This window comes from Salvia miltiorrhiza, chromosome 7, assembly GCF_028751815.1.
Source record: "Salvia miltiorrhiza cultivar Shanhuang (shh) chromosome 7, IMPLAD_Smil_shh, whole genome shotgun sequence".
Lineage (NCBI taxonomy): Eukaryota > Viridiplantae > Streptophyta > Magnoliopsida > Lamiales > Lamiaceae > Salvia > Salvia miltiorrhiza.
Genome location: NC_080393.1, coordinates 44,734,071 through 44,758,450, shown reverse-complemented (window position 1 = coordinate 44,758,450; position 24,380 = coordinate 44,734,071). Strand labels below are relative to the sequence as shown.

Genomic DNA, 24,380 nt, shown 5'->3' with positions numbered 1-24,380 from the left:
TATCATCAAAATAAGGATTATGATATTCCACAAGGTTCCCAACAGATCCGTTGGCGGAGAACGTCTTCAAGATTTCGTCCGTTGGAGAGCTTTTCGAATTTGAGCTGAGGCTTCAATCTTCGAGGTTCCTTGTTTGGTGAGAATGGCTATATTGAAGAGTAGGAGATTTGACATCTCTGATAAAGTAGCCACCAAATAGGAATGACCTCTGCAGAGAGGGATGATCCTGAGATCTCTACATTTAATGCGGCTATACTTTTGGAGTACGTGGCTTCCTTTGAACGTTGGAGGTTCAGTCCGAGGAAGAATGTTTAACTGATACTTGACTTTAGTATCAGTCCGCTGAATCCACGTGGCACGCATTAAGTAATCAGTTTCGAACTGATTCTTCAACTGATACTTCAGTTGGTAACTCCAGTCTTCAGTCTTCAGTCTTCAGTCCTTCGTCCTTCAGTCTTCAGTCTTCAGAACAGCAAACTAAACTAGAAAAGAACTCTAACACTTGAGTTCGAACAGTTCTAGTCTGCTACAATTAAGGCCTATGGATTTTGATATCATCAAAACAAGGATTAGGAAATTTCAATAATTTCCCAACAAAAACGGCGTCGTGTAATTACACGCAAGCAATACAGTGTCGTTTCCCGTCCACGTTGGATAAATTGTTTGACACGTAAGCGTCACATCAGAATTTTCGGTCATCGAAAATGAAAATTGTGTTAAAATTGGACAACTTATTAAATTAGTGTATTAAAATGTAAAATCCTAACTTCACGTCAAATATAGATTTTTGACAAAATTGGTGTACTTACGTACAATTTTCCCTAAAATAGTGTAAGATCATTTTATATATTATGATTATAAATAATACACAATAATAATTAGGATGTAAAATAATTTTTCGGGGAATTTTGATAAATTACACGCTAGTATATTTATATAAGAAAATAGATTTCGACGCGCTAGTATATTTATATAAGAAAGTAAACGTGGACGAGTGAATTGATTATATCAACATTTTTTTTTTTGAAGCTTTGATTATATCAACATTAAAATGGAAACAAACTTTCTGTAGGTCAGAGGAGTCCCTTGACTTGTCAATAAAGCTTGAACGCGTATATTAATTTTGGAGAGCTCTTATCTTACATAAGAAGTAGTGCGCATAATTTCAAAGTAAAAAAGTGGTGTGAACATCCAAGTCAATCATCGAAAATGTAGAACCTAAGTCAATCATGTCAACATCCAAATCTCTTGATTTTCTTTCACGCTCTATTTATTTTGATGAATAAATTTATCAATGAAAAAAATAAATAATAAAAATTTATACTTTTAAATATTTTTTTCCAATATTTGACCCAAAAGCATTTTTCCTTACTTATTTTCACTTCAAGATTGGATAATATTATCCACTCAAAAATGAAAGAATAATATTATTTATCCTTGAAGTGAAAATAGTGAAAATAAAGAAGGAAAAATAGTGAACTTCACTTTTGTATCAAATGTTGGAAAAGAAATAAGACATTTAAAGGAATAAATTTTTATTATCCATTCTTTTTCATGGATAAATTTATCCATCAAAGTAAACACAACCTCAGAAAAAAAAAATCTCTTAATTTTAAACCTTCAACAACCGCTTAATTAATGTATTTAGGGGTATTAGCCCCTAAAAACCCCTAAAAACTCAATTTTTTTTGTCTTTTTTGGTTTTGCACTTCAATTTTAAAATTTATCTATAAATACTTAAATTTTATATTCTTTCTAATTTTGCACATGTCGAATTTTACCCCTAAATCATTGCTAACATGATAACCGGATTGAGAGGGAAATTTGAAGTGCATAATGAAGCAAATAAGTTTATTGTAAATGTAGAATCTAGAACATGTAATTGTAAGGTTTTGGGATGTCAATTCAACTGTTATATCAGCCAAGATTTCAAAATTATTAATTTTTTTACGATAATTGTTATTTTTACTTACAAGAACTTGTACTTTTATTTTTTTTAGTTATTTAGTCAAGTAATTATTGTCTTTAAAAATTATTGATATGAAGAAATGTAATGCTCTTAGAAAAGTAAAAATAAATAAATAAAATAGGAAAAAGAAGAAGAAGAAAAAAATGCCATAAAAAGAAAAAAAAGAAGAAAAGTAAATATAATAAAATAAAATAAATAAATGCAAGAAAAAACAAAAAGAAAAAAAAGAAGAAGAAGAAAACGCCATCATTTTTAGTTATTTGGTAAAGTAATTATTATCATAAGAAAAAAAAATATTGATATTAAGAAAAGTAATGTTTCACAACATTACATTTTTTTCGAGTTAATTATTATTTTTCATGATAACAATAATTACTTTTCAATACCGCGCACAACTCGTCCAGCCTGCCTGCCCAGCCCGCGCCTAACCTGGGTCCAGTGATCCAACCCGCGCCCTAACCTAGGCCCAACCTATCTTTTTCATACATTTGATTGAACACAAAATCTTGGGTACACCTGGATGTATCGTACAAGCGGGTTGACCCGTACCCAAAATAGTTATTATTTATATGGGTCGGATTAGGATATGGGTTTAAATCAGGGTGCGGGTCAAAGTTTAAGTGAAGGTGTAAGGGACCAACTCTTTTATTAAAGGGCAATTGGTGTAAAAATACATGAACTTCACTCACTTTTGGGTATTTAACATGAACTTTAAATCCTAGTTATTTATATGGGTCGGATTAGGATATGGGTTTAAATCAAGGTGCGGGTCAAAGTTTAAGTGAAGGTGTAAGGGACCAACTCTTTTATTAAAGGGCAATTGGTGTAAAAATACATGAACTTCACTCACTTTTGGGTATTTAACATGAACTTTAAATCCTAGTTATATATACATAAACTTTACTCATTTTTGGTATTTAACATGAACTTCGAAACATAGTTATAAATACATGAACTTTAAACTTATTCAATTTTTGACACGTTTTTCATTTTTCTCAAATTAAAGCTGACTTTGAATGCTTGAATCTTAATGTGGACAATCCGGCGCTAAGATACGGCGTCGTCATTTTTTGTTAGAGGAAAATAACCCAAAACTAAAATATGAAAGTGAACGATAAAAATTTGTCTACAAATTTCACAAATTCAAAAAGCAAATTTCGTCTTTAAGATTTGGGGATTTCATATAAAGCCAATTTCATCATTCAGAAAGCCAAATTCAGAAATTCGGAATATAAAAAATGGATCAAAAATTGAATAGTGAAGATTAATTTTTATAACGAGAAATTGTCCTTGTCAAAATTCAGGCATTCAAGTCAGCTTTAATTTGGGAAAAAAATGAAAAACAAGTCAAAAATTTAATAAGTTTAAAGTTCATGTATTTATAACTATATTTTAAAGTTTATGCTATATATCAAAAGAAAGTAAAGTTCATGTATTCATAACTAGGATTTGAAGTTCATGTTAAATAACAAAAAGTGAATAAAGTTCATTTATTTATACACTAATTATCCTTTGCTAATGAAGCCTTTGCTTTAGGGGTAAAGTTAAAGCACTCAAAAACTCTCCTTTATAAGAGGTCTTAGGTTCAACTCGCATGCGCGCGGTGTTATTTTTCCATTAAATTGGATATTTGATTATATTTACATACACCAATTATCCTTTATTCAAATATTTGGAACTCCCTCAATAACTTATGATTTTCCAATCCGATAAAAATAGAATTCCGAACTCATGCATTTAGGTCAGTATCTCATTCTTATAAAGTCAAATTAATCCCCTTTCTTTTTAGGGTAAATATCATGAAAACCCCTAAACTATACCCACTTTATCAAAAATACCTTGAAATTTTCGAAATGTTCTATAAATCCTCAAACTATCAGGTTTTTATCAAATATATCTTGTATCTATTTTTCGGTTACTAGAAACGTGATGTGGCTCGTCGGATGCCACAATGTAATTTATATTCTATTTTTTTAAAAATGACATGAAAAAAACGACTTTATTTCGTACCATATTCTATCGTGTTTATCCATGATTCTAGGTTATTAGCGTGAATTTCAAACACGATAAGAGTGAATTTTAAATTTCATAGTGGATTTTTTTTTTTAAATAATATGGTACAAAACGACGTCGTTTTTGCCATTGCATTTAAAAAAATAGAATATAAATTACATTGTGGCATCCGGCGAGCCACATCACGTTTTTGGTGACCGAAAAATAGATGCTGGATATATTTGATAAAAACCTGATAGTTTGAGGGTTTAGAGAACATTTTGAAAGTTTCAAGATATTTTTTATAAAGCGGGTATACTTCAGGGGTTTTTATGATATTTATCCTTCTTTTTATTTTGTGTAAGACTTTTCAAAGAAATATGGTCATTCAAGGAACGAGTTTTATTAATGTCTATCAAAACCAAGAGTCAATGAAGATGTTCAAATACAAAAATAGTACTCCATCTGTTTCCTTTTCCTGTATTTATGTATAATTTTTCTTTTTCTACGTCACTTAAATTTATGTACATTCTATTTTTAGGTATTATTTTATACATAATTTTTATAATTTTATATTTGTGACTTACATTATTTATTCACACACATAATAATATCTTTAATGTATGACTATTTTTTTACTATTAATATTTAATTTTTTTTATTAAAACTCGTATCATATGCTATAAATATATTTATAGAGGGGAATGAGAAAGTACAAATTAAGACAAACAATCAAGTCAAACATAACATTTAAAAGTAGAAGGATTCAAATATTAGACATTTTTCGAAGAGCCTTCCTGGATGATTAAAATCTTGCATGAAAAATTGAAAACTCACTTCTCTTACCATTCCAAAATTCTCAAAAAAAAAACAAAAACTCAATCAAGATGAATTTTCAAACGTGTCTCATGGTCATCCTCATCAACCTTTCCGCCGCCGTAACAGCGCAGAACTACGGCTGTTTCGGCGGCAACTATACTTCAAACTCCACATACGCCACCAACCTCAACTCCCTCATTTCTTCTCTCCCACCAAACATCAACGACAACGGCTTCCTCAACGCCACCGCCGGCCAAACACCGGACCGCGCCTACGCCACCGCGCTCTGCCGAACCGACTTCCAGAAAGAGTCGTGCCGCAGCTGCATCCGAGAAGCCGCCGACGAGCTTCTCCGGTCACTCTGCCCCAACCGGAGACAAGGAATCCTTTTCAAACTCATATGCACGCTGCGCTACTCCGACGAGTCCTTATCCGGCGGCGCCGGAGCTGAATCGTACACCATCTATTCTAGGAGCGGCCAGGCACGGTTTCCTGAGCAGTTCAACCAGAAGCTGCGGGCGCTGCTGAGGGGGCTTCGTGAACAGGCGGCCGCGGGCGGCCCGTTGATGAAGATAGCGGCGGGGAATGAGACGGCGCCGGATTATCAGACGGTGTTCGCATTGGTGCAGTGCACGCCTGATCTTTCGGAGATGGGTTGCACCACTTGTTTGATCAGCTCCGAGCAATTTATCTGTTGCGAAAACAACACGGGGGCGGTTGTGTATAGGCCCGGCTGTTATCTTCAATTTGGCGTCGCACCCTTTTACAATTTAAGTCGGATTGAGGAAGTGCGAGCGATGATATTGCCCCTGCCTCCTCCGGTGCCGGCGCCACCGCTACCGTCATCTCCAGGTAATCCGTACTCATCATATGTTGTTTGATTGGATGGACACGGTTTAATAATCTTGTGCTACGAGTGTTATCCTCTCCTTTATTACAATTTTTTTTTTTTTTTTTTGATCGGGAAAGTCATGTTAGATGTTAGTAATTAGTTCTCCATCCACTCCAAGAACCACCTTATCTCTCCATTCACCAAAATCCACCTTATATCTCCAATCTCCAATTCGCTCCCAAGAGGGATCGAACCCGGGTCACTTCACTTAAGTGAGGACCCGGTGGCCAGTGGGCTAAGCCCCCTGGTTAGCTTTATTACAAAATTAATTTCGAAATTGAAGTATCCTAAAATTATCCGAAATTAATTTTGTCATAAAGACGAGGCCAAGACTGATAAGATGAGTGGCGGATCTATACAGGGGCTGCACCGGCCGGGCTCCAGCCCAGTGAACCCAGTGCAACCCCAAAATTTGTCATATGTATATTAAAAATATTTAGCTCAATATCTACATAGTTCAATTTTAGCTCAATCTAAGTTTCAAGAAAAAAATAAAAAATCTTTTAACATAAAAATAAATGCTAATTTATTCTTGTAGAATATAAATTATTTTAAAAAAAAATATATAGATGTAGTTTTTTATATTCTTTCAACTATATATAATGGTACAATTCGCAGGGGTATCGTTAGTATATGTTATTGAATCAATAGAAAGATAATAATTATTTATTATAGTCGGTGATCGAATTTTAATCCTAACTACATTAAAATTCTACTTACACATAAAAATGAATTGTACAGATTGACCGAAAATTTGGCTTGGGGGCTACCGCCCCCGAACCACCCTCGTTCAATACATTAAAGTTCAGCACCCCCTCCTTCCTCAAAAATTTTTGGATCCGCCCCTGATAAGACTGATAAGGCAAGACTAACTATACGTAGCGCTAGCCATAAATTAAGTATTGAATAGAGTTTACTTAACCGAATAACACATATCATAAAACTGGGGGTGTAAACAAACCAAGCCGCTCTCGAACTATTCGGAGCTCGGCTCAAAAAAAGCTCGTTCAAGTTCGTTTAGAGAAGCTCGATAAATAAACAAACCAAACTTGAGCTTAGTAGTATTCGACTCGTTAGCTCGTGAACATGTTCGTCAAGTGATTCAGCTTGAAAAATATAAATTATTAGTATATACAACTTATATTTATCCACTAAAATTAATAATAATTGTATTAAATCTCAAATTAATTTTATTTGCCATAAGAAAATAATTAATATATTTATTATTTTAAATAAATAATTTATTTTTAAAATAAAATAATCAATATTTTGAATATAAATATAAATTTAGAAAGTTCGTATAGGCTCGTGAGCCGCTCGCGAGCCTCAAAGTATTCGGTAAGTAAAGTTCGGGATTCGATTCGATACTAAACAAACCAAACTTGAGCACACCACTATTCGGTTCGGCTCGGTTCGATTACACCCCTACATAAAACTAAATCATATGTGATCTACTAAACCAAAACACCCTCTTATATTGGCTAAAATAATTTATTACTCACTCAATCTCCAAAAAATATTTCTAGAAGGAGTTGACACGAGTTTTAATAAAAATAATTGAGTTTGTTGTGACTCGAGAAAGGATCTCATCTAAAGAGTAGTGTTAATAATGATAATAAATTATATTATGAGTGAAAAAGGATAGAATCGGTAAAGTAAATTTATATATTTACAATAATATGTTGTGAGGTAATATCTATAAATGAAAAATAATTATTTTTTATATACGTACCAAAATTGAGTATTTATTAGATGGATTGGAAACAGAGAATATCTTATTTATTTCTACAATTTGAAATTACTTGTTAATTTGTATTGGACTGAAAGTACTACTTTGTTATGAAAATAAAAATATACAATCAAACATATATCATGAATTAATAGTGAAAGCACATGAATATATCTACAAATAAATAGATCGAATCTATAATATTCTTTAGCGGGATTTTTCTTTGGGTTATGAAACGGATTAATAATATATATATAGACACGATCTCGTGCGTTTATTTCATCAATCATATGACTGATATTGTATCTAAAAGGAGAATTTTTTTTCTCATGGTTCGAATTCTGGATGGAGCGAAATATTTTAAATTTCGTTATTCATCAGTATATACTACATTGTTCATCGGTATATATATATGCCTTGTTCATCAGTTTATATATCTTATTCATTACCAATTTTTTAAATTTCGTTATTCATCAATATATATTGCCTTGTGGCCCTTGTTCATCAGTATATATGTCTTATTTATTGTCTTCAGTGTTTCACGAAAAATAGAGGGTTTCATTGGAGTGCGCCCCTTTATAAAGAACTACATGATCAAACAATCTAGGAATTGTTCAATCTATCGAAGTATGTATATATTAGTCTGTATTATTATTATTATTATTATTATTATTATTATTATTATTCATCTAAATTGTCATCTAAGGAAACCATCCCAAATATTGTTGAGAATTTGGGATGACATGAAGGCCAAGAATTATTATTGAAGTTTTTGATAAATGAGATTATCTATTTTGTAATCTGGATTTTTCAGGCAATGGTGATAGTAATACCACTCGAACTGTGATCATCATTCTTGTTCCAATTGTCGCATCTCTGCTTATAGCTGCTTGTGTTGGCAATTACATCAGAAAGAGATTGAAGACGAAGACAGAGCACATAATATTAGAAAGTAATCCAATTATCCTCATTCATTTTTTAATCACACTGTGATGCATATTAATTTCATATAATCACATTTATGTTAATTAATTGTTTTATATCGAACTAGATGACGAGGAGGATGTAAGCGGAGAAGAATCCCTTATATACAATTTCAAAGAACTTGCAGCTGCCACAGACAATTTCTCCGATAGTAACAAACTTGGACAAGGAGGATTTGGTGCAGTTTATAAGGTAAATATAGGAACGTATTGTTGGAAATTGGTTGTGAGTAACCAATGTTTGATAATTTTCGAGTACCGAAAATATTTAATTTAGCATAATTAAATGGCACATGATCGATCTACGTTCCGAGTAGATGATCGTAGTATATTTATTTACTAAAAACCGATTTCCGGTGAGTGAGAAATAATTAGTTAAAGTTGGGTACTTGAAATATGGAGTTGTGGAAAGAGATAAACATTAAAAAGATGTTAATGCCTATACCACATTGTTTGTGGATGATAATTAAGACATTATATAAGTTATTACATCAGTGCATGTAATTAAAGAGATGTGCACTAGTGATGGGTTGCAAACCCCACACGCGCGCGCCACCGTCGCTCGCTCGGCCTCGGTCCCCGACCTTGGCCGTGAATTTGGATCTTGGCAATCGGTTCTTGGGTTGGTCTTTGGGCCTACCCTTAGCTCCCAAAGGACCAACGATTTCTCGGTCCAAAGAACGAGGCCCAATCGTTTGGGCCCACACGTGCACAAGGGGCTCGACCCGACGGGAGGACCCATTGGTCTCCCAACTAGAAGCTTCCACACCTCCATAACTCCCGTCATTATTGAACGTCATTATTGGACGTGAGGGAGTTACAATGTAACTGCCGCTATTACTGCCGTCATTATTGGACGGGAGGAAGTTACAACGTAACTGCAACGTAACCGCCGTCATTACTGCCGTCATTATTGGACGGGTGGGGGTTACTTGGTAACTGCCGTCATTATTAGACGGGATCCTCCATAAGTGGACTGTGCCTATAAATAGGACAGTCACTCCATGCATCCAAACACACAGAAATCTGCATTCTAGCATCCACATACTCTCTGCACTCATAATAGTCCAGAAGCACTGTTCTCGCCTCGTTTAAGTTCGCCGGAGCTCGTTGGTCTGCGGTGCTGCTACCTACGAGACGAAGCCGTTTTATCTTTGGGGACGACACGCCAAACCGAGAGCACTACCGGGGCGTATCTCGTCTTGCGGAAAGAGGATCCTCCTCGACTCGGCTATTTTCCTGGTTTCGTTACTATTGTAATTTCAATTCAGTTTCTTTTGTAATCTCATCTCCTACTTTCTGTTTCATTGTAACGCCCGTAAGCTTATATTCCAACAATCGCAAGACGAGATAAGCTTGCAACGTGGGAGTTTTGAACTTGTAAACTGAACTTAATATTTTCGAAACCTAATACCTTTGCTGGAGATGTCGACCGGTCCTGCGAACTCCACCGAGGCTGCCAACGCCGCTGCCGCTGCCTCTGCCGCCGCCGCTGCCGCCGCCTCTGCCGTGGCCGCATCAACCGTGGCACCCGCCACCTCTGCCGTTGCTGCCTCCACTTTTAGTGGTGGTCCTTTCGGTGGTTCAACACCACTTCCGTTCATGTTTGGTGCTAACCAAACAACTTTTGGAGGAGAAAGTTCCACGCAAGGAACGGTTGGCCAAACCTCGTTTGGGTCAACATTTGGTTCCACTTCGAGTGGTTCCATGGGGTCCATGTTTGGACAGAACGGTTGGGGCCTTTGGGATCAACGTGGTGAGCTATGACAACATAGCGGGTTCGGTGCCAATGCAGCCCCCCCGAGGGAAAATGCAATAGCCGAAATAGCCGAAATGTGGCAACACAAGATGATGTTCTACATCACGACTTTGGGCTTGGTCGATTTCCTGTGGGAAGAGCCACCTGCGCCGGCAGACAACGAGACCAGTTTCTGGGTGCATGCCGCGTATGACGATTGGCGCTATGGCGACTATCTTTGTAAACATTTCATTTTAGAAGGTTTAGAAGATAGTTTATACAATGTATACGCCAATGTAAAGACCTCCAAACCACTTTGGGAGGCACTAGAGAATAAGTACCGTAGTGATGATGTAATAGCTGAGTTCTTAGACTTTAAGATGATCGATGATAGATCGATCATGGATCAAGTGCAAGAATTCCAACTTATCTTGCATGAGTTGGAATCCGAAGGGATGAAAATGCCCGAAGCTTTCATCACTGCGGCGGTCATCGAGATGCTACCGCCAAGCTGGATGGACTTCAAGAGCTACCTTATGCAAAACAAAGAGGAGATGACTCTTGAAGCTCTCATGGTTAAGCTGCGTCTAGAATTTGACGTGAGGGAATGTATGACCAAGGTCGAAAACTCATCTCAAATCAAAGGCAACTTGTTGGAGAAAGGCGGTCCCTCCAACAACAAGCGTGCTCGCCCAAATGCTAAGGACAAAGGCGAAGCAAGATGCCAACGTTGTCGAGAAGGACTTCGACGATTGGAACGAGGATGACTTAGCGGCGGTTATCACCGAGGAGGTCAACCTTGTTGAAAACCAAGGTGCTTGGTTCATTGACACGGGCGCAACCGTGCATGTGTGCTCCGACAAGAGGCGCTTCTCTACCTACAAAGCTGTTGAAGGGAGAAAGCTAAGCATGGGTAACCAAGCGTCGTCGGAAGTTGCCGGAATGGGTGATGTGGTGCTCAAGCTTTCATCCGGCACAGAGATAACCTTGAAGGATGTGCTGCATGTCCCGGACATCCGCAAGAATCTCATCTCGGGGTCCATACTAGTTAATAAGAGCTTTAGACTAGTTTTTGAGTCCGAGAAAGTTGTTGTAACCAAGTTTGGAAAGTACCTTGGTACGGGTTTTCTCACCAATGGGCTTTTCAAGCTTAATGTTCAGCCTGTCAAGCGTGTAACTGGCAAACCTATCAATGAAAATGCTACTACTTCCTCTTACTTTGTTGAGTGTTGTGATTTATGGCATTGTAGATTAGGACATGTTAATCTAAATGCGATAAAAAGATTAGTAAATATGGATTTACTAAAAATAAACGAGTTTAACACTCAAAACAAATGTCAAATTTGTGTTGAAGCAAAAATGACGAAGTCTCCGTTTCATTCTGTGGAAAGGAGCACTAAACCTTTAGAACTAATCCACACCGACGTGTGTGATCTAAAGTTTGTGCAAACTCGAGATGGTAAGAAGTACTTTATCACTTTTATTGATGACTGCACAAGGTATTGCTATCTTTATCTTCTAAGAAGTAAAGATGAGGCTATTGAAGCTTTCAAGAACTTCAAAACAGAAGCCGAGAATCAACTTGGTAGTCGAATTAAGATGGTTCGAAGTGATAGAGGGGGAGAATATGTTGCTCCGTTTGAGGAATTATGCAACGCTAGTGGTATAATACATCAAACAACTGCTCCATATTCACCTCAATCTAATGGTGTTGCTGAACGCAAGAATCGAACTCTTAAGGAGATGATGAATGCCATGTTGATTAGTTCTGGGTTACCCCAGAACATGTGGGGGGAGGCTGTTCTATCAGCCAACTATATCCTCAATAAAATACCGCTCAAGGGAAGGGACGTCACTTCCTATGAGTTGTGGAAAGGCAGAAAGCCCTCATACAAATACCTTAAAGTGTGTGGGTGTTTAGCCAAGGTACAGGTGCCTCCACCCAAACAAGTTACAATCGGTTCTAAAACAATTGATTGTATCTTTATTGGGTATGCACTAAACAGCAATGCACATCGTTTTTTGGTTCACAAATCAGACATTCCAACAATGACTGTAGGAATGACGATGGAATCAAATAACGCTGTTTACTTTGAGAATATCTTTCCTTGTAAAGACAAGGGAAAAGAAGAAGCTAGTACAAGCAACGATACTAAAGAAGAAGCCACTAGTTCTGAACCTGTTGAGACAGTGCCCGAATCGCGAAAGCGACCAGGCCCTGACCTTGAAGTGTCAGAACCAAGACGTAGTAAACGAGGCATGATTGCCAAGGACTTTGGTCCAGAATATATCACCTTCATGCTAGATGAAGAACCTTCATCTATCAAAGTGGCGTTCTCTAGACCAGACGGACTACTCTGGAGGGAAGCAGTCCAGAGTGAAATTGATTCAATCATGCAAAACCACACTTGGGTGTTGGTTGATTTACCTGAAGGTTGTAAACCCTTAGGATGTAAATGGATCCTAAAAAGGAAATATAAAGCTGATGGATCAATAGACAAGTATAAGGCGCGCTTAGTCGTTAAAGGATTTAAGCAGCGTGAGGGGTACGATTTTTTCGATACCTATTCACCGGTGACGAGGATTACATCCATTCGAGTGCTTCTCGCGATTGCTGCTCTGCACAATCTTGAGATTCATCAAATAGATGTCAAAACTGCGTTCTTAAACGGTGATCTGGAAGAAGAAGTCTACATGGAGCAACCTGAAGGGTTTGTAGTACCTGGACAAGAGAAAAAGGTATGCAAACTAGTAAAGTCTCTTTATGGACTAAAACAAGCGCCGCTGCAATGGCACTTGAAATTTGACAATGTCATGTTGTCAAATGGTTTCAAAATCAACGAATGTGACAAATGTGTCTACATCAAGAACACCAATAACGGGTACGTTATGATGTGTCTCTATGTAGACGACATGTTGATTATGGGAAGCAACAATCGTATCATTGTTGATACAAAGAACATGTTAAAAATGAATTTTGACATGAAAGACATGGGGTTAGCTGACGTGATCCTTGGAATGAAAATTCTCAGGACCACTGATGGAATAACTTTGACACAATCTCATTACATTGAGAAAGTGTTCAAAAGGTTTAATGCGTTTGACAAATCGCCTGTAAAAACCCCATTAGAACTCAACGTTCACATGAAGAAGAACATGGGTGAACCTGTCGCACAGGAATAATATGCAAGGATCATTGGGTGCCTTATGTATATTACAAATTGCACTCGACCTGACCTTGCATGCCCAGTGAACAAATTGAGTCGTTATACAAGCAATCCAAGTAAAGAACACTGGAAAGCACTTGAGAGAGTTTTGAGATACTTAAAGTATACTCTAAATTTTGGAATACACTACACGAGATACCCCCTGGTACTTGAAGGGTACTGTGATGCTAACTGGATATCCGACGCGAAGGACTCGTTATCAACGAGTGGTTACATGTTCACTATAGGGGGAGGAGCAATCTCGTGGAGGTCTACAAAACAGACATGTATAGCTAGATCCACCATGGAATCAGAGTTCATCGCTTTAGACAAAGCAGTTGAAGAAGCCGAATGGCTACGAAACTTTTTGGAAGATATTCCATGTTGGTCAAAACCCGTGCCGCCCGTCATGATAAACCGCGACAACCAAGCAGCTATTGGTAGGGCGCAAAGTGGGTTGTACAATGGTAAGTCTCGACACATACGTCGACGACATAATACCGTAAGACATTTGATCGAAAGTGGAGTTATCTCAATTGACTACATAAAGTCAATAGATAATTTGGCCGATCCACTCACTAAAGCTTTGAATCGAGATCAAATGTATAAATTGCTAGAGGGAATGGGTGTAAAATCCACAAAATAAGGATGATTATAGTGGTAACCCAACCATGATGACTGGAGATCCCAAGAACGTGGTTCAATGGGAAAACTAAGCTATAAGATTCCAAGTAGAACACTCAACTACTTGTATTCCCTAGAGAGCAACTGAGTGTTGAAACCTGCTCAGTGGTAAGGTTAAGTCTTTGACTTTTAATGATTCCTAAACACCTCAGGGAGGTTGAGTATAGCAGGATACTCGGGAAAGAATCACCTATATAAGTGAGATGTGGGGGCCGCATCGACCTAACACTTATGAATCCAAAGAGCTGTCCAAGGCCCGCAAAGGACAAAAACGTGAGAACGAAATGAGGTTGAGGCGTTAGTGTGTTAATATTGTTGTCTCGGTATACACTAAGGAGAAATGGTTCAAAGACATCAAGTTCTACCAATTCACCAGTATATCCGATAGTATTAACTAAGGATGGTTCAAGGCCGCAAACCACCTATTCTAATGCACTAAGGTCTCTTGAGAACAGAGCTTGTGTCTGCATTTGCATTTGGCTATTTCCACTCATGTGGGGGATTGTTGGAAATTGGTTGTGAGTAACCAATGTTTGATAATTTTCGAGTACCGAAAACATTTAATTTAGCATAATTAAATGGCACAGGATCGATCTACGTTCCGAGTAGATGATCGTAGTATATTTATTTACTCAAAACCGATTTCCGGTGAGTGAGAAATAATTAATTAAAGTTGGGTACTTGAAATATGGAGTTGTGGAAAGAGATAAACATTAAAAAGATGTTAATGCCTATACCACATTGTTTGTGGATGATAATTAAAACATTATATAAGTTATTACATCAGTGCATGCAATTAAAGAGATGTGCACTAGTGATGGGTTGCAAAGCCCACACGCGCGCGCCACCGTCGCTCGCTCGGCCTCGGTCCCCGACCTCGGCCGTGAATTTGGATCTTGGCAATCGGTTCTTGGGTTGGTCTTTGGGCCTACCCTTAGCTCCCAAAGGACCAACGATTTCTCGGTCCAAAGAACGAGGCCCAATCGTTTGGGCCCACACGTGCACAAGGGGCTCGACCCGACGGGAGGACCCATTGGTCTCCCAACTAGAAGCTTCCACACCTCCATAACTCCCGTCATTATTGAACGTCATTATTGGACGTGAGGGAGTTACAATGTAACTGCCGCTATTACTGCCGTCATTATTGGACGGGAGGAAGTTACAACGTAACTGCAACGTAACCGCCGTCATTACTGCCGTCATTATTGGACGGGTGGGGGTTACTTGGTAACTGCCGTCATTATTAGACGGGATCCTCCATAAGTGGACTGTGCCTATAAATAGGACAGTCACTCCATGCATCCAAACACACAGAAATCTGCATTCTAGCATCCACATACTCTCTGCACTCATATAGTCCAGAAGCACTGTTCTCGCCTCGTTTAAGTTCGCCGGAGCTCGTTGGTCTGCGGTGCTGCTACCTACGAGACGAAGCCGTTTTATCTTTGGGGACGACACGCCAAACCGAGAGCACTACCGGGGTGTATCTCGTCTTGCGGAAAGAGGATCCTCCTCGACTCGGCTATTTTCCTGGTTTCGTTACTATTGTAATTTCAATACAGTTTCTTTTGTAATCTCATCTCCTACTTTCTGTTTCATTGTAACGCCCGCAAGCTTATATTCCAACACGTATATTAGAGTAGCTTTATTGATTGAATTATTTGATTTATGCATTAATTATTTTAGGGAGAACTTCAAAGTGGACAACAAATTGCAGTGAAAAGATTGTCAAGGAATTCAGGGCAAGGAGAATTGGAGTTTAAGAACGAAGTGGTGTTAATGGCGAAGCTTCAACACAGAAATTTGGTAAGGTTGTTGGGATTCTCACTACAAGGAACAGAGAGGCTTCTCGTATATGAATTTGTCCATAATGGGAGCCTAGATTGCTTTATTTTTGGTAAAATTTTCTTCCTCTATTACGTCGTGTGAGTATTTATTTCGCTATTATAAAGATAAAAATAATAACAAAAAAATTAGTAATAATAATAATAATAATAATAATAGCTACTCCCTCCGTCCGCCAAAAGTAGACCACTTTGGTTGGGCACGAGATTTAATAAAATTGGTGATGATTTTGATGTAGTGGAGAAAGGGTCCCACCACTTTATGAGATGTGTGGTTGAGATTGAATTTGGGGTGAGTTTTTTTTGTAAATAAAGAGTGTTTGTAAGGATAAAAAATTAAAGAGGGCGGTGGGACCATTTCCATAAGAGGAAAGTGGTCTACTCTTTGCGGACGCCCAATATAGTAAAAGTGGTCTACTTTTGGCGGATAGAGGGAGTATTTCATTAATTGAAAGTGAATTTTTGGTCGTGTGAATTATTTTTAATATTCACAACTAAAATTTTGATGGTTATCGATTGTACATAAACTTGGCTCAATTCAACTAATAAATTTTGCGGTGAACTGATCAATTCAAGACTAAAAAAATTTGTGGTTGTTCATTACTTCTTCTGTTTCATTATTTTTAGGCAAAAAAATTAAGAAAAATATAGTTAATTTATAAAGTGATTTCAACGAAGATATTTAAGAGTTATTATGAGTGAGGTTGTGTATAAATTCAGCTGAGCCCAGAGTTAACAATATTTTACATAGTTAATTTTTATACTAAAAAAATATGAGATATTACTAGTGGGACGTTCCAATATAGTAATTGGGACATTAATAGTAGAACATAGAGAGTATTATAATAATAAGGGTAAAATTGGAATTACGATTATTGCTATCTTTTTTTACTTTATTGGTAATTTTTTATCTTACAATAAAATATTTTATTAGTTTACATCCTTATGCTATTACCTAGAAATTAATCAGCATGGTTGTATACATGTGTTGCTGAGAAATAGATCCCGTGAAACGTTTGCTTATTGATTGGGAGAGTCGGTACAAAATCATAAAGGGCATCGCCAAGGGACTTGTTTATCTTCACGAAGATTCTCCTCAACGTATAATTCATCGTGATCTCAAGGCTAGCAACATACTCTTAGACACAGACAACAACCCTAAAATCTCCGATTTCGGTATGGCAAGATTGTTTGAACAAGATGAAACAGGAGGAAATACAGGCAGAATTGTTGGAACCTAGTAAGTGAATTTATCAAATCAAATTATCTAACTTAATTTGTAAAATCAAATATCTGAGCAAAAAATGATCATGTGCATGAAATGGCAGTGGATACATGGCACCTGAATATGCACAGAACGGGAATTTCTCGATTAAATCAGACGTCTTTAGCTTTGGAGTGTTGATGCTGGAGATTATCAGCGGACAGAGTAACAACTCTTTCAAGAATGTGGAAAATGGAGAGAACGTAGAATACATGCTTAGTTTCGTAAGTTCAAAACTCTCATCACTTAGATTCCATCTTTCATCTAATTTTGATTTTGTATGTCAACTAAAAGTTTACCTTCAAATACACATACTTTCAATTAACTTGATTTTTAGCATGGTTGTTAATTTGCGGTAAATTAATGCCATCGTGGCTAGCTGAAGTGGCAAATGAATGTAGTTTAGCTGAAATGATATAGAAATCCAACTACATCGTTTAATACATCAGACCATGTAGAGATTTCAGATATGTTTACCTCTGTATTAATTTGAGGGTAAATAATAACGGTGTGAAAAATCGAAACAATTGAAAGCTTGTATATTTGAAGATAGAATTTTAAATTCATGTGCAGAAATAAATTTTACGAAAATTCATGTATTTAGGGGCAATTACTCTTATTGTTAAAGACATATTTATCCCACATCAACTTGGTAAAAATATGCAGGCATGGAGGAATTGGTGCGCGGGAAGAGGGAAGAAGATGATTGATCCTGCGTTGATGTCTACTTCGGGCTCGTTGCGTGATATGCTGAAATGCATTCATATCGGTTTGATGTGCGTTCAACAAAATACAAGTGATAGGCCAACAATGGCTTCGGTTGTGGTCATGCTTCATAGCTTCTCTGTCACTTTTCCGGTGCCTTCGCAGCCAGCATATTTCGTACCTGGGGGCGTAGAGGAGATGAGTAGATCTTTAGCGATTAAACCTACTGAGATTTCCAAAAATGAAGCTTCCATCACTGAGTTATATCCACGTTAAACATGCGCTTTGATGTTTTATTTATACAACACATACTTGTATATGCATTAATCACCGTGTTCGCAATTGTTTCACATATCTTACAACTTTCATGCATTTACTAGTTTGTAACTTCGTGCAATTTCGACGAAATATCACACTACATTATAATTTATTAGTAGATAATATAAAAATCAATTTAAACATGGTTAGTCTTCTACCATCTATAGCATTAGTCGTGGTGAAACATGAATCAAAATGATGGTACCCGTACTGGGTTGCCACCAGTTCATGAACTGCCGGTTCTGAGCCCGAACCAGCGGTTCAGGGTCGAAAAAAAGTTGAACCTTAACCGGCCTGTCTGTTCTATTGAAGGGCAAGTTTTCGGGCCCTAAACCGCCGATTCCGGGCGAGGCCAAAAACCAGCGGTTTTCGGGCCGAAAATCGGAGGTTTTCGGGCTTTTTCTATTTTGTTTTTAAATATTTTTTTGTATTCTATTTTATGAAATTAAAAGATTTGTGTTGAAATTTCAAAATTTTTTACTTTACAAGTGTTGAATTTTTTTAAAATTACTTAACTTAATAACTTATAATTTATAAATATATGTTGTGTTTTTAAAATTTTGTAATTACTCAACTTAAATAATTTTGAAATTACTCAACTTAAAAATCTTAAATAATATAATAACTTACAAGTGACAATCAAAATAATTCTTATTCTTTATGTGTGGAAATTAATTTATAATAAGCTATAAACTTGTAATACTTTTTAGGGTTAAGGTACAGATACCCCCCTAAACATGACCCCTCTAGAACGTATACCCCCCATTCTCCAACTTGGTACAAATTGCCCCCCAAACTCGACGGATAGTATACAATTAACTCCAGCCCACAGACGGACGTTAGACGCCGTCCAGAAAATAATTTTTTTTATTAAATGCGGGGCCCACCGAGCAATGGCTATCAATGGTTTTCAAATTAGAAATTGTGGTTGAAATACTAAGAACCCTAATTTACGATCTCATTTCAGATTCTTGGCGAGAAATTGAAGGAAATTTCTCGAATTTGCGCAGGGTTTAACATGGTTTATTGAAATCGAGCAAGTACACATGAGTGTTAACTCTGGATTCGGGTGTAGCTCATCGCGAGCTCGACGACAGATGTGAACTGAGAATGGGAGTGATTACGTTTGTTGTCTTTGCGAATTTGAAGGCAAGCGACTTAAAGCTCCAAGAATGACCTCGTGGACAGAAGACAACCCAGGGAGAAGGTTCTATGGGTGTATAAATTGGAAGGTATTTCACTAAATTTTGAACTTTGTATTGGCGACACTCTTTTTGAAATTTCTATACATTTTTTATTCCCTTGTAGACGAAGAACTGTGGTTTTTTCGATTGGGACGACGAGCCAATGTGTGAGAGGGCAAGAGATGTTATAAACATGTTGAAGAATGAAAATATGAAGCTCTTGAAGATCCATCAAAGTTTGGCCCCATCTATGGACGTGAAAACTGAAATTGATTATCTTTGGAGTGTATTGGAAGTGTTGAAGGAAGAATGCAGTAGGGTTAGAAGGAAAAATACACTTGTGATTTTGATTTTGATTTTCTCTTGGTTGTTGCTAGTGTATGTAGTTGTAGCATGAAGAAAAACCTTTTTGTGTTGCTCTTTTTTATGCTCATTGATGTTGTATCATCCATTGAGCAATGAAGGAAATTAGCAACCTTCAAGTTCTTGTATTTGTGTTTGTTACAATGATTTGATGGAATGAATTTGCAAATTTTAGTGTAATCTCTATTTGTGCAGTTTATACACATGTGCAATTTATCCAAACTAAAAGATAACTTCAAATGTAAATCACAACTGAAATTCAAACAAATTGAACTAGTATTGTACCAACTGAATTCATAACACAAGCTCCCAAAAACATCACAAAATTCATAACAATTGAGGCTCCCAAAAAACTTCACAAATTGTTTCCAAATTCACAAGTTTGTACCAACTGAAATCATAACACCCTGTTCTATCACAAGACCAAAAGTTTGTAACACCTTGTTCTATCACATCACAAGTTTGTTATGTTCTATCACAACACCAAAAGATGAATATTATGTCAACCCGTAGTGGTGAATCCAAGTGTTGAGATGATATTCTTCCACCTAGGTGATCTCCTTAGTATCTGTGCTTGCTGGTCATCTGCCTTCTTCCATTTGGGTGCCTTGAATGGCTTGATTTTTTCCTTCTTCACTTGTGTTGGGCCAGGTTCTTCAGTGCTTTGTCTCTGCCTTTTTTCTTTTCTTATCTTAGATTCATTTGGTATAGGGAATCTGGTCTGTGGATCAGTTTCTCTTGGGTTCCCTTCATCTATGACAATAGATGAGGATCTTCCACTCTGTGTTAACATGCAATAGCTTTACATTTTAGCCAATTGAACTAGTATGGAGATAGACAATAAATTACATATACTTACCAATAGAAGTTGTTTTCCAGTCTTCTCATTCACATACAAACCTACTCCTGAGTTTGATCTTTTTCTGCCACTCTTCTTTGTTGGCTTGGATGATGTTGAAGCTTGTGATTCCTTGATCAGCTGCAAAAGAATCACAGAATGTTAGTTAATTCACAAATAAATATTGGAATGCAGTTTAGATTGATACATGTGAAGGCCTTTGAGGGCAGCTATCTTTCTTGTGTGACATACTCCCACAGACACTGCAGTGTTGCACTTTACCCTTTCTTGAGAGCTTGTGCTTCAGTTTAGGCTCATTTGTAGCTCTAACCCTGTTTTTCTTGGGCCTTCCAACCTTCTTCTCCACAGGTGGAGGCTCAATTGCATCATCCTCATTCATATTCCAAAATTTAACTCTAAGTATAGGTTGTATGGTATGTTTACAACACTTCAAATAGGTATCCCTAGTATACCAGTGACTCATCACAGAGAGTGGGTCCATGGAGCCTGAATAGAAAGCTGCTATTGCATGAGGGCATGGAATACCTGTTAATTCCCATACCCTGCATGTACACATCCTCCTATCAACAAATACAATGTGTTTGTCCTCTCCATCACTGACCTCATACCCACTGTCTCCATTCAAGAGCACATTGCATTCAATTGAAAGTTGTTTGTTTTCTTCATATTGCTTCATTGCATTTGGACACCAAATACTTTTCCAACCATTAACAACTGACCTCCTATCTCTAATCCTAGACATAACCATCACTCTAATATTTTCAAGCATAGAGATTATGGGTTTGTGCCTAGCTTCAGATATGTTTGCATTAAAGGATTCAGAAATATTGTTATCAACCATAAAAGTAGAGCACCTGGGGGATTGGAAGGCTCTGCACCAGTTTTCAACTGGATAGTGCATGAGATCATATGTTGCTTTTTTGTTGATAGCACTGATAGTGCATGAGATCATATGTTGCTTTTTTGTTGATAGCACTGATTTTAGCAAGGTTCAGTTTGAACTCTTGATGGTAAGAGCTCCACGCAGCTATCCAGAATCTCTTCTTGAGCTCTTCCCCCCTCCACTTCTTGCTCCAGTTTGCATAAATATGGCGAGCACACCATCGATGCTCGGTTTGTGGAGTAATTTCTTTGATAGCTTCCATCAGCCCCTGTGAGAAAGTATGAAGTTAAATTACACACAATCAAAGAATCACCAATATGATACTGTAACCTCATCTCCCTCACCTAATTCCAGCCCCTGCTTCAACCAATTCATGAACCATCTCCAATTATTTTTGTTTTCCTTGTTCACCACTGCCCATGCAATGGGAACAATTCCCTCATTGCCATCTTTTCCAACTGTTGTTAAAAGACAGCCAAAGGTGGCTCCTTTCAAATGGCAACCATCCAATGATATCAGTTTTCTACAACCTCCCAACCAGTTCAATCTACACGGCTCAAGCATGACAAAGAGTCTTTTAAAAACTCTCTTTCCAGCTTGCAATTGTTCTGTAGATAACTGGAGCTCTAACCTACTTCCTGGCATACACTCATTGACCTTCTCAATGTAGGCACAAAGCCTACTGAACTCTTCCTTGTAGCTCCCCTCCAGATTGCATATGATTTCATTCTTTGCCCTCTTGCATTTGGCTAAACTAACATGCAATTTCAGATGGTCTTTCACATGACCTTGCATGTCCTTGGAGGTGTATTTTGGGTTCCTATAAACTGCTTGCTTGAAATACTTAGCCAAGTATCCCTGACTAGCACTAGGTACCTCCCTATGCTTGCAACATGTATGCTCTAGAATAAGAGTCTTAATCACCAAACCCTCAGCATCACCATCCTTGGACACATGCATGAGAAAGGGACACTCTTTCTCATTCATACATATGACCCTTATCCTAGTTTTCTCATTTTTTACAAATTTTATTTTGTAACCAAACTTCACACCATATGAATTGATGGCCTCTCTAGCTTCCTTTGCCCCAGCAAAGGTCAGCCCCAACTGAAATCTACCCTCCTCCCCATCCTCTACAGTAACTATCACTTGCTACTTCTTGCTCATCAACCTCACTCTCACTTAAATGACCAATGTAAACTGATCACTAATTTCTTAGCAACTAAACAGTGTAATCGTAGCACAGAAACAACAAGTCGAGTATCGTATCCACAGGGACTATTATAACGAATCACTCTAAGTAATCCCAAGTAAACTCTAGTAGTATTCAGGCAAACTCCAATAAGAATGAAGAATAAAACTAAAATCAAAATAAAGCAAATAAAATAGGATAAAAACTCAAATAATTAAAGACTCTGACCCTAGGGATGTACTTTTACTAATCAATTACATGCATTTAATCTATTGATTCAATTACCAATTTAATCCAACCCTGATAAAAGATCACAGAACTATTCACAAGCTTCTCTAACGAACACCTATGAACGTAGATTAATTTACCCCTTTTCACATTCAAGACTCCAAGGAATAAATTAACTCCAAAATGCACACAAAGAATAGCTTCATATAGCTTCACCTGTCGCATTCAAGACTCAAGGCTAACACTATATCATGCATTCCTGAATCGGCTGAACAATTATCGCATTCAAGACTCAAACTGAATAGCTAGACATGTAAATTACTGATCAGATAATTCACAAGAAAATAGGCACCAGGAATCATGAATCACAAGTTGGAAGGCAAATTGATAGCAATAAATCATACACACATAATTAATCAGCTATGTACAAACCTTAGATTCAGATTAACGAATTAGCCAGACATCGTAAAATAAAACATAAACATAGTAAATAAAAGAACAATTGCAAAAACTAAATTATATAAAATCGTAGTAATTGAATGTAACAGCTCGAATCTTCACTCTCGCCGAGATTAAAATCTAGTGCTCTAGGAATTAAAAAGCAATGAAAACTAAAGCTATGAAACTCAAAAATAAAAGTTGGGAACCCTAGATAGGTTAAAAGAGGACCTATTTATAGTCTTAGGGTAAAAAAATAGTTTAAAAATCAAAAATAACAAAGAAGAACGTAAAAACGCGGAAGGCTAAAAACACGCGGCCAAAACGGCGGCCCGTTCGGCGATCGCCGAACAGGTCGCCGAATTTGGTCTTAAAACCGCCCAAAAACGGCGGTCGCCGTTTTTTCTCCATCAAGTATAAATCCGATCCAGGGATTTCGGCGGCCAACTCCTTTGACCGTCGAATTGCCTCTTTTCGTCCTGACTTCAGAATCTTCGTATTTTCTCGATTTTTGGGCTTGATTCTCTCAAAACTCTTCTCTTTAACATGTTCCTTACACTCCATGCTCCAGTACCACTCATTTCTGCATCAAAACAGTCAAAACTACACCTGACCGTGAAATCATGAAATAATAGCCAATGAACTCCAAATGATAATAAAACGGGCGTAAAATCGACTTAAACCGCAGAATATAAACCATAAAAACCATGCAAAATGAGTGTTTATCAACCCCCCAAACTTAAGATGCTGCTCGTCCTCGAACAACGAGAAGAACAAAATAATAAACACGAATGGGTAAGATGATTGGATCTTCGATGCCTCAGAAAAATAAAACTTTTGAATTCCCTCAAATCCTCAACACATGAACACAATAATTACCAACAAGCACAATCAATGGCAAATTCAACCTTGACATTCCAACAATTGACTCTCAAGATAAAAGTGTTTCACTCAACTCACAATTGATGGAAAAGGACGTGTATCTCTCATCGACACTCATGCAATGTAGATTACTTACCATAGGCTTGCCAATCGTCTCAAGTCTCCATTGCTAAAAGTGTGCCAAGGATAAGATCAAATAGGTCTTTAT

The 24,380-nt window shown here is 37.3% G+C and overlaps 2 protein-coding genes across 2 annotated transcripts; one reads left to right on the top strand and one right to left on the bottom strand.

Moving 5' to 3' along the window:
• The first annotated feature begins 4,685 nt into the window (after window positions 1-4,685).
• Window positions 4,686-18,286, top strand: LOC130996267 (cysteine-rich receptor-like protein kinase 44). The gene is made up of 7 exons (XM_057921776.1): window positions 4,686-5,632; window positions 8,216-8,353; window positions 8,453-8,577; window positions 15,699-15,909; window positions 16,859-17,096; window positions 17,185-17,344; window positions 17,787-18,286. Exons 1-7 carry the CDS (start codon window positions 4,849-4,851, stop codon window positions 18,099-18,101), a joined length of 1,971 nt encoding a protein of 656 aa, XP_057777759.1. The 5' UTR covers window positions 4,686-4,848; the 3' UTR covers window positions 18,102-18,286.
• A 1,906-nt stretch (window positions 18,287-20,192) lies between these two features.
• On the bottom strand, window positions 20,193-22,419 carry LOC130994270 (uncharacterized). Its single transcript, XM_057919314.1, has 5 exons — window positions 21,763-22,419; window positions 21,483-21,700; window positions 20,737-21,421; window positions 20,550-20,669; window positions 20,193-20,471 (listed from the first exon to the last, which is right to left on the bottom strand). Exons 1-5 carry the CDS (start codon window positions 22,417-22,419, stop codon window positions 20,193-20,195), a joined length of 1,959 nt encoding a protein of 652 aa, XP_057775297.1.
• Between the last annotated feature and the right edge of the window lie 1,961 nt (window positions 22,420-24,380).